This window comes from Amblyraja radiata, chromosome 19, assembly GCF_010909765.2.
Source record: "Amblyraja radiata isolate CabotCenter1 chromosome 19, sAmbRad1.1.pri, whole genome shotgun sequence".
Classification (NCBI taxonomy): domain Eukaryota; kingdom Metazoa; phylum Chordata; class Chondrichthyes; order Rajiformes; family Rajidae; genus Amblyraja; species Amblyraja radiata.
In genome coordinates, this window is record NC_045974.1 from 24,097,631 (window position 1) to 24,108,615 (window position 10,985).

A 10,985-nucleotide genomic window follows, 5' to 3' on the forward strand; every position below is an offset into this window, starting at 1 on the left:
ACAGATGTTTGGAGGTCATGTTACAGTTGAAAAAGGCATTGCGTAGGCAAGTTCTTGGTTTCCAAAATATACCAAATGGGTTGGGCCTGCGTCCACGTTGTGTGACTCTATTTCTTTGGTTAGAAGGCATTTGGAGTATTGTGTGCAGTATTGATCGCCCCATGACAGAATGGAAGGTTTGGAGAGGGTGCAGAAAACCTTTCTCAGAATGCTGCCTGGATTAGCTGCTGTTAGCCCCAAGGAGTGGTTGGACAGACTTGGATTGTTTTCTCTGGAATGCTGGAAGTTGAGGGGAGACCTGAGAGAAGTGTATAAAATGATGTGAGGTGTGGATAGGGTAGACAGTCAGAACCTTTCTCCAAGGAAGAAAATTATTAGAGGGCAGAGCTTAAGACGAGAGAGGCAACATTTAAAGGAGATGTGTGGGACAAGTTTTTTCTATGTGGTGGGTGGCTGGAATTCGCTGCCGGTGGTGGTGGTGGTGGCAGATAGAATTGTGGTATTTAAGAGGCTTTTAGATAGGTACATGGATATGCAGGAGATAGGGGTCTGTTCAATGATTAATGATAAGCACCAATCAGATGATTTATTCTGATTTTGTAAGATAGCAGGTTAATCCTTGAGTCACAATAACAGACCTTGAGAGTTTTAATGTATCCCAGTTTTTGTGTGAACTACATTTTCCTCTTCTCTAGATAAAAAACTGGGAGTGTTCCACCTACGATCTACCAAGGGGCAGTACAAGCTCAACTACACCGAAGCGCAGGAACTATGCAGAGCTGAGGAAGCAGTATTGGCCACGTACAACCAGCTATCCTACGCCCAACAGGTCTGTTTCCTCTTCCCATGGGGCGGCACAGTGCTCAGCGGTAGTGTTGCTGCCTTACAGCGCCAGAGACCCGGGTTTGATTCTCACTGTGACTTATTATAGAGTCATACAGTGTGGAAACAGGCCCTTTGGTCCAACTTGCCCACACCGACCAACGTGTCCCATCTACATTAATCCCACCTGCCTGCATTTGGCCCATGTTCTTCCAAACCTGTCCTATCCATGTACCTGTCTAATTGCTTCTTAAAGGTTGCAATAGTCCCGGCCTCTGGCAGCTCGTTCCATACGCCCACCACCCTTTGGGTGAAAAAATTACCCCTCAGATTCCTATTAAATCTTTTCCCCTTCAGCTTAAACCTACAGTATGTCCTCGGTTCTCGATTCCCCTACTTTGGGCAAGCGACTTTGTGCATTTACCCGATCTATTCCTCTCATGTCGAAGTTCCAATGACCAAGTTCATGTGATAGGAGCAGAATTAGGCCATTCAACCCATCGTCTACTCCGCCATTCATTCATAGCTGATTTATCTTTCCCTCTCCATTCTCCTGCCTTCTCCCCACAACCACTCACACGCTTACTAATCAAGAATCAGTTAATCTCCGTCTTAAAAATACCCAATGACTTGGCCTCCACACCCATCTGTGGCAATGAATTCCACAGATTCACCATCGTCTGACTAAAGAAATTCCTCCTCATCTCCTTGTGCCCTTTTATTCTGCGACTGTGCCCTCTGATCCGAGACCCTTCCATTAGCTGCTTGTGCAGAGTGTGTACGTTCTCCCTGTGACCGCGTGGGTTTTCTCCCACAACCCAAAGACGTGCGGGTTTGTAGGTTAATTGGCCCTCTGTAAATTGCCCCTAGTGTGTAGGGAGTGGATGCGAAAGTGGGATAACATAGAACTAGTGTGAACGGGTGATCAATGATCAATGATTCAATTATACTTTATTGTTACATGTGAAACAGTGAAATGCTTTGTTTTGCACACAAACCGGTAAAATCATACAGCAGACCTCACCTATGTAGTCGACAAGTGTGGCTATGTTTCTGGCGCCAACAATGTTACAAAAGTTAACAGAACCGTCATATCTGCAGGTAGACATAAAATACTGGAGTAACTCAGTGGGACAGGCAGCATCTCTGGAGAGAAGGAATGGGACTGCAACCAGCCCGGCCTCTGCATGTGCCAGCAGGTGTCCCCCCGCCCCACCCAAACGGGTTCCCCCTTTGTTCTTGGCACGGACATGTGGGGCCGAAGGGCCTGTTTCCATGTTGTATCTCTCAACTAAACCAAATCAAGTTATGGCAATTGTGTTGAAAGGTCTCTCTGGTTTTCTGACTTCAGGTGGGCTACCACATGTGCGCAGCTGGATGGCTGAATGGACAGAGGGCGTCTTACCCGACCAGTTACTCCAATCCCAGATGCGGTGAGGGTCACGTGGGCATTGTGGACTACGGCCCCCGAATCAATGCCAGTGAGACATGGGATGCATTCTGCTACCGAATGAAAGGTGAGGATGATCTGCAGCCAGCATCAGCAGACAACCCACTCCACCCGGGCCACGCTCTCGTTTCACTCCTGCCATTCGAGGAGAAGGTTTCGGAGTCTGACAACCATGACCACCAGGATCAAGAATAGCTTCTTCCCAACAACTATCAGGTTCCAGAACACTACAGGGGTGGCATGGAGGCACAGCAGTAGAGCTGCTGCCTATGCCCCTGTCCCACTTAGGAAACCTGAACGGAAACCTCTGGAGACTTTGGGCCCCACCCAAGGTTTCCGTGCGGTTCCCGGAGGTTGCAGGTGGTTGCCGGAGGTTGCAGGTGGTGGAAGCAGCAGGAAACAAAAACCTCCGGGAACCGCACGGAAAACTTGGGAGGGGCACAAAGTCTCCAGAGGTTTCCGTTCAGGTTTCCTAAGTGGGACAGGGGCATAACAGTACCAGAGACCCAGGTTCGAGTATGACTATGGGTGTGGTCTGTACAGAGTTTGTATGCTCTTCCCTTGACCGCATGGTTTTTCCCCAGATGCTCCGGTTTCCTCTACAAACATCTACAAACCAAAGATGTACAGGTTTGTAGGTTGATTGGCTTTGGTAAAAATTGTCCCTAATGTGTAAGATAGTTAGTGCATGAGGTTCGCTGGTTGGCATGGACTCAGTAGGACAAAGGATATGTTTCCATGCCATATCTTTAAATTCAACTAAACTAACCTACACTACACTAAACTAAACTACAATAGGTGGAGTGGATGTGGAGAGGATGTTTCCAATAGTAGGAGTCTAGGACCAGAAGGCATAGCTTCAGAATAAAAGAACCTACCTTCAGAACGGAGGTGAAGAAGAATTTATTTAGCCAGAGGGTGGTGAATCTGTGGAATTCATTGCCACAGTCTGCGGTGGAAGGTATTAAGAGATTGATATGTATTTGATTAGTAATGGTGTCAAAGGTTACATGTTGAAAGCAGGAGAATGGGGTTGAGAGGTAAAAATAGATCAGCCATGATTGAATGGCAGAGTAGACTTGATGGGACAAATGACCTAATTGCCTTCATCAGTCAAGAGTATTGAGTACAGAGGTTGGGAGGTCTTGTTACACTTGTGCATTGGTGAGTATTGCGTTCAGATGTTGTCACCCTGTCATAGGAAACATGTTGTTGAGCAAGAAAGGGTGCAGAGAAGATTTATGAGGATGTTGCAGGAACTCGAGGGCCTGAGCCATAGGGAGAGATTGTGCAGGCTAGGACACTATTCCTTGTAACCCAGGAGGATGAGGGTTGATGTTACAGTATAGAGATGTTCAAAATCATGAGAGGAATAGATCAGGTAAATGCACAGAGTTTTTTACCCAGAATAGGGAAATCAAGAACTAGAGGATATAGGTTTAAGGTGAGGAGGGAAAGATTTAATAGGAAACTGAGGCAACTTTTTTACACAAAGGGTGGTGGGTTTATGGAGGAGGTAGTTGAGGTAGGTAATGTTTAAGAACCATTTATACATGGATAGGACAGGTTTAGAGGGATATGGACCAAACGCAGGAAGGTGGGACTAGTGTAGATGGGGCATGTAGGTCGGCATGGGCAAGTCGTTCTGAACGGCCCGTTTCCACGCTCTATGCCTCTAATTCTGCTCCTATGTCTTATGAACTATGGACTGTCTTTGGTGGAACTAAGAACCGGGCTTTTTTACACTGGTATTGGGGTTATTAATTTCTTGAATTTTGGTTTAGTGTACATTATCTACATGAATTGTATTTATAGGCATGTTATGCTGCAGCAAGGAAGAATTTCATTGTTCCGTTGTTGGTATATATAACAACGGAATATTAGTACTTGTGTCAGGGGATATGGGGAGAAGGCAGGAGAATGGGATTGAGAGGGAAAGATAGATCAGCCATGATTGAGTGGCAGAGTAGACTTGATGGGCTGAATGGCCTAATTCTGCTCCTATAATTTATGAACTTATGAACCTATAACAATTACCTGACACTTGACGCAACCTGGACTCTCTCCACCTCGTGCCAACAATAATCTGTTACTCACTCAATGATTGCTCGTCTTCTGCTCACAGATGTGGAGTGTGCGTGTCAGAAAGGTTATGTGGGAGACGGATATTCGTGTAATGGGAACCTGTTGCAAGTCCTAACCACCATCGACAAATTCTCCTTCTTCCTGACGGTGAGTAATCATGTTGCATTTACCACATAGAGTGCGGGAATAGGCCGTTGGGGTCAGGTGCAGAATTTCCATAGCCTGCTCCCTAAATGTCACATAAACATTTAAATGTTCATAGGTCATAGGAGCAGAATTAGGCCATACGGGCCATTGAGTCTACTCCGCCATTCAATCATGGCTGATCTGCCTTTCATTCAGAAGGATGAGGGGAGACCTCAATGAAATTTACAGTATAGATGAAAGGCCTGGACAGAGTGGATGTGGAGAGGATGTTTCCACCAGTGGGAGAGTCCAGGACCAGAGGGCATTCTCCTTCCTTCTCCCCAAAACCTTTGACGCCCTTACTAATCAAGAACCTGTCATTCTCCGCTTTAAATTTACCCAATGACTTGGCCTCCACAGCCGTCTGTGGCAAAGAATTCCACGGATTCACCACCCTCGGACTAAAGAAATCCCTCCTCATCTCCTTTCTAAAGGAACATACACAGGATTAAGGATATAATGTTTGGTGCTAGATAAAGTCCAGAATGGGCCAAGTTTCCTACAAATGATGATATTAGGGTACCTTATGTGATGAATGATTTAATGGCGCTTACCAAACTAAATGTGACTTGATGGAATATTAATTCCCATTAATATTAAATGTAAAATGATAAACTTCTTTACGATGTGTAAGCTCAAACTTTAATCTGTCATTAAAAAATATTGCAAATTATCCAAATATTTAATTAACTTTGGGGCCAGTTATGGCAATGACCAATTGCCTTAACTATAAGCAGTGAAAGTGAAACAGAGTTCCTGAAAAACCAGAAGGCAGGAGAAGGGAGTTGATAGGGAACGATAGATCAGTCATGATTGAATGGTAGAGTAGACTTGATGGGCTGAATGGCCTAATTCTGCCTCTATGACCAATGAACCTATAACAACTGCTAGAATTGCGCGCTATTTGTGAATATTTGGTTATGGTTTCTTGAGGATTGGGACGGTTGATAGCTGATTTGATGGTGTTTGCAAGTGTGGCTGAAATATATATGTATGTTATTATTTCCAGCAAATCCTCAACTATGCAAACACCACATCGAATGGTAGACGGTTTGTGAACATTCTCACTGATCTAACTGTCAAAGGCACCCTGTTTGTTCCAGTCAACTCCGGATTCTATGAAAATACAGTAAGGATTCAAAGTGTTTTCACAACAAACTAAAATGACGTAAATGAGGCCTATTAGAGGATAAAGTACCGATACCATGGCACAGTGGCACAGTGGTGCAGCCCCAGCGAACCGGGTTCAATCCTGACTACGGGTGCTTGTCTGTATGGAGTTTTAACGTTGTCCCTGTGACCGAGTGGGTTTTCTCCGGGTGCTCCGGTTTCTTCCCACACTCCAAAGACGCGCAGGTTTGTAGGGCAATTGGCTTCTGTAAGTTGTCCCCAGTGTGTAGGATTGAACTAGGGTGAGGGGTGATTGGTGGTCGGCGAGGGCTCGGTGGGCCGAAGGACCTGTTTCCACGCTGTATCTCTAAAACTAAAACTCTCCACATCTACCCAGTAATCTATATTCCAATAATTACTCGGGTAGAACTATTGTCCCAACCACTTAGGACCTCCTGACTATATCCTCCCAAAATGGATATTCATTCAAATAACTGGTGTAGCTGGTGTAGCCTCTATCAAAACATACCACAGGGAGACAGATAGGAAACCAAGTCTAGAAGTTAGGTGATGTTACAGTTGTACAAGACATTGGTGAGGCCACATTTAGAGTGTTTTGGTCACCCTGTTATAAGAAAGATATTGTTAAACTGGAAAGGATGCCGAAAAGATTTACGGGGGTGTTGCCAGGACTCGAGGACCTGAGCTCTAGGGAGAGGTTGAGCAGGCTGGTACTTTATTCCTTGGAGTGCAGGGGGATGAGAGGTTATCTTATAGAGGTGTATAAGATTGTGAGAGGAATAGATAGGGCTAATGCACAGTCTTTTACCCAATGTAGGGGAATCAAGAAACAGAGGACATGTGTTTAAGGCGAGAGGGGAATGATTTGATAGGAAGCTGAGGGGCAACCTTTTATACAAAGGGTGTTAGGTTATTGGAACGAGCTGCCAGAGGAGGTAGTTGAGCAGGTACTAATACAAAATTTAAGAAACATTTAGACAGGTACATGGATAGGATAGGTTTAGAGGAATATGGGCCAAATGCAGGTTTAGAGGGATATGGGCCAAATGCTCGTGTTGGTCGGCATGGGCAAGTTGGGCTGAAGGGACGGTTTCCACACTGTATGATTCTAACAGTGACTGCTTTCATTCACAGACCCTATCTGGACGAGATATTGAGCACCACTTCTCCATTCACGACACCTATGTATACCACAAACTGCAAAACGGTACCATTATCCAGAGCAAGATTGGGCAGTCTCTATTGGTAACAGAAACCAAAAACACTTCCCCGCCAAGCCCGGAGTTCAGTCAGCAGGTTGGAAAGCTTGTCAACCAGCGACCCATTGTTGCCTGGGACATGGTAGCTTCAAATGGGATCATTCATGCCATCAACAGGCCTTTACAGGCCCCTCCTGAACCGGTAAGCAACTGCACAATATGGGCAACACTAAGCGGGCGGCACAGTGGCGCAGCGGTAGAGCTACTGCCTTACAGCGCCAGATACCTGGGTTCGATCCTTACTATGGGTGCTGTCTGTAGGGAGTTTGTGACCATGTGGGTTTTCCCTGGGGGCCTTGGTTTTCTCCCACACTCCAAAGGCGTGCAGGTTTGTACGTTAATTGTCTTCTGCTAACTGTTCCTAATGCATAGGATAGTGCTAGTGTAGGGTTGATTGTTGGTCAGCGCGGACTCGGTGGGCCGAAGGGTCTGTTTCCACATTGTATCTCCAGGAGTATAAAAAATAAACGTAAATGATTCGCAAGTGATATTATTCAGGACACCTGTTACTTTGTCTGTTCAGTAAATGGAAATGCAGACAACAGCCTTCTTAGTAGGATTCTAAACTAATCTCTTCGCTTTCGATGAAAGTGTAGTCACTTATTGTCTGTTAACAGGTTAAAACCCCCGTGGTTCACACGGGAGTCGGCCTCGGAGCGTTCCTTGCCTTTGTGCTGGCAATAACAGGCTTGGCAGTCGCTACCTATTACTACTACAGTCACAAAAGAGGACCCTTCAGCTTCCAGTACTTCAAGGTAACTTGTGGACTGTGCAAAGGCAACGTGGGAGATGCCTTCAAGACACCACAAACTGCAGTTTCTCTTGGTTCCAGCCATTTACATTGTCTCCCAAACTGCCAAATGCCCCGTGGGTGGCGCAGCGGTAGAGTTGCTGCCTCACAGCACCACAGACCCAGAGGTCAGGAGACCCGATCCTGGCTACTTCTGTAAATTGTCCCTAGTGTGTAGTATGGAACTAGCGTACAGGTGATCGTTAGTCGGCATGGACCCGGTGGGCCAAAGGGCCTGTTTCCATGTTGTATCTCGAAGCTAAACTCTCCAACCCTTCCTCCTTTAAGGCACTTCTAATAAGCTGCCTCATATTTCGCGTACAACACAACGATCTGAACAAGGACTGTATCCCTCTCATTATCATCACTTCCCCAGCCAACAATGGGCCGTTATGGGCTGCACCCTTCGCTGGCCATGTCACCAGCCCTGATTTGTTCTGGCCTTTACTTACCTCCACTTCCCCGCACCCCCCTAATTTCAGTCTGAAGAAGGGTTTCAACCCGGAATGTCACCCATCCTTTTTCTCCAGAGATGCTGCCTGACCCGCTCAGTCACTCCAGCTCTTTGCGTCTGTCTCTTTGACCAAGCCTTTTGTCATTTTTCATGGTACCTCCTCGTGACCCATTGTCAATTTACTTCCACAGTCTGAAGACGAAGAAGGTGTGTCATCGTTCGACGATCAAGCTCCAACCAGATTTAATAACCCGATGTACAACAAGTTTACATCTACAGCTGATGGTGACGATCCCTTCCCTGTAAGTCACACCAGGAGGCGATCGGTGTGGAGCTGAAAGTATATCTTTCCCGTTGCCACTTAAAATAAGTTCTAATGCATCTACACTTTCAACAGATTATTGGGCCCAATACACCTGAGGAAGTACTTGCTGGTGTTGGAGAGGGTCCAGAGGTTTACGAGAATGATCCCTAGGATTATCGGGTTAACGTATGAGGAGTGTTTAATGGCTCTTGGCCTGTACTCGCTCTAGTTTAGAAGAATGAGGGAGGGATCTAATTGAAACCTACTGAATAAGAAATCGCCTGGATAGAGTGGATGTGGAGAGAATGTTTCCACTAGTGGGAGCATCTAGGTCCAGAGGGCACAGTCTCAGATTAAAAGGACCTACCTTTAGAATGGAGATGAGGAGAAATGTATTTATCCCGGAGGTGGTGAATCTGTGGAATTCATTACCACAGATGGCTGTGGAGGACAAGTCCTTGGACATTTTTACGGTGGAGATTGGCAGGTTCCTGATTAGTAAGGGCGCCAAAGGTTATGGGTGGAAGGCAGGCGAATGGGGTTGAGAGAAAAATAGATCGGCCATGATCAAATGGCAGAGCAGACTTGATGGGCCGAATAGCCTAATTCTGCGCCTGTCTTAAGAAAGTGTGAAGTACTTCCTCAGCTCTCCATCTAATCCAGAACCAATATGGTACCTGTTACAGCACAGGCTAGGTTATTGGGAAAGGCCAGCTTCAAAGGCCAAACTCCAGGCACAGTTGTCCGATCACAAGTGAATGGTAGGGTTCTGGGAAGTGTTGTAGAGCTGAGGGATCTCGGAGTACAGGTACATAGTTTGTTAAACGTGGCATCACAGGTAGATGGGGTCAAAAATGCTTTTGACACATTGGCCTTCATCAGTCAGATAATTGACGTTGGGAGGTCACGTTGTAGTTGTACGAGATGTTAGTGAGGCCGCATTTAGAGTATTATGTTCAGTTTTGGGCACCATGGTATAGGAAAGATGTTGTCAAGCTGGAATGGGTGCAGTGAAGAATGATGAGGATGCCATGGCCTGAGCTATAGGGAGAGGTTGAGCAGGCTAGGACTTTATTCCTTGGAGCTCAGGAGAATGAGGGGTGATCTTATAGAGGTGTACAAAACCATGAGCGGAATAATTTGGGTAGACGCACAGAGTAGGGAAAGCAACAACCCGGTTTAAGGTGAGGGGGGGAAAGATTTAATGGAAATTTGAGGGGTAACTTTTTCCAACAAACGCTGGTGGGTGTATGGAACGAGCTGCCAGGGGAGGTAATTGAGGCAGGTACTTTCGCAACATTTATAAAACAATTAGACAGGTACATGGATAGGACAGGTTTAGAGAGATTATGGGCCAAATGCTGGCAGGTACAGATAGTGTACATTCGACTTGTTGGTCGGTGTGGGCATGTTGTGCTGAAGGGCCTGTTTCCACGCTGTGACATCTAAGAATTGTCTCTTATTTTTCCACAGGATGAGCATAGACTGTCAACAGACATTGGTCATGAACAATAGCAAGATCAACATTGTTAGGCGTGGACCTCGCGACCAAAAATCTCTGAAGGAAAATCATTTGATTTTCACTGAAACTTACCATAACAACAATTATGGCCTCACGTCAGCAAACTTTGGACCAGCGTGGATTAGGAGCTGGAGAACATCTTTGATCGCGGAAAATGAAGTGACAAAAATTAATTCTACGTTTCAAGTATCTTTAAGTTCCGATTCAAATAAAATCAGCAAAGTAGCTTTGAGCAATTGTTGTAAGATTATAAATATTTTGCTGAGAGAACTGATCAAAGTGAAATATTAAAAAGATGTTTAAAAGCTGATGCCTGTGAAAGAAAAATGTTGTCAGCATTGGGCTACTTTTTGATTTGGAATAAAAAGCCTTGGTTACACCTTGAAAGGAGCAGAATTAGGCCATTAGGCCCATCAAGTCTATCTCACCATTCAATCAACCCCATTCTCCTGCCTTCTCCCCATAACCCCTGAAATCCTTACTAATCAGGAATCTGTCAATCTCCGCCTTAAAAATACCCAATGTATGTGCTAAACATGATGCCTGCATCAACTTATTTCCTCTGCCTGCATGTGATCCATATCTATGTATCTCAAGTTCAAGTTCAAGTGAGTTTATTGTCATGTGTCCCTGTATAGGACAATGAAATTCTTGCTTTGCTTAAGCACACAGAAAATAGTAGGCATTTACTACAAAACAGATAAATGTGTCCATATACCATGATATAAATATATACACACATGAATAAATAAACTGGTAGTGCAAATAACAGAAAGTGGTTGCTAATAATCAGAGTTTTGTCCGAGCCAGGTTTAATAGCCTGATGGCTGAGGGGAAGTAGCTATTCCTGAACCTGGTTGTTGCAGTCTTCAGGCTCCTGTACCTTCTACCTGAAGGTAGCAGGGAGATGAGTGTGTGGCCAGGATGGTGTGGGTCTTTGATGATACTGCCAGCCTTTTTGAGGCAGCGACTGCGATAAATC

At 45.4% G+C, this 10,985-nt stretch overlaps 1 protein-coding gene across 1 annotated transcript in view; it reads left to right on the forward strand.

Annotated features, from left to right (window-relative positions):
- stab2 (stabilin 2) overlaps positions 1-10,382 on the forward strand; it is a 109,877-nt gene extending 99,495 nt beyond the window's left edge. Inside the window, exons 61-68 of the mRNA XM_033038046.1 lie at positions 696-829; positions 2,174-2,339; positions 4,398-4,504; positions 5,553-5,672; positions 6,809-7,075; positions 7,551-7,688; positions 8,369-8,479; positions 9,955-10,382. Coding sequence (XP_032893937.1) covers positions 696-829; positions 2,174-2,339; positions 4,398-4,504; positions 5,553-5,672; positions 6,809-7,075; positions 7,551-7,688; positions 8,369-8,479; positions 9,955-9,996 — 1,085 coding nt within the window. The 3' untranslated portion in view covers positions 9,997-10,382. The remainder of the gene's footprint in view (positions 1-695; positions 830-2,173; positions 2,340-4,397; positions 4,505-5,552; positions 5,673-6,808; positions 7,076-7,550; positions 7,689-8,368; positions 8,480-9,954) is intronic.
- The last annotated feature ends 603 nt before the right edge of the window (positions 10,383-10,985 follow it).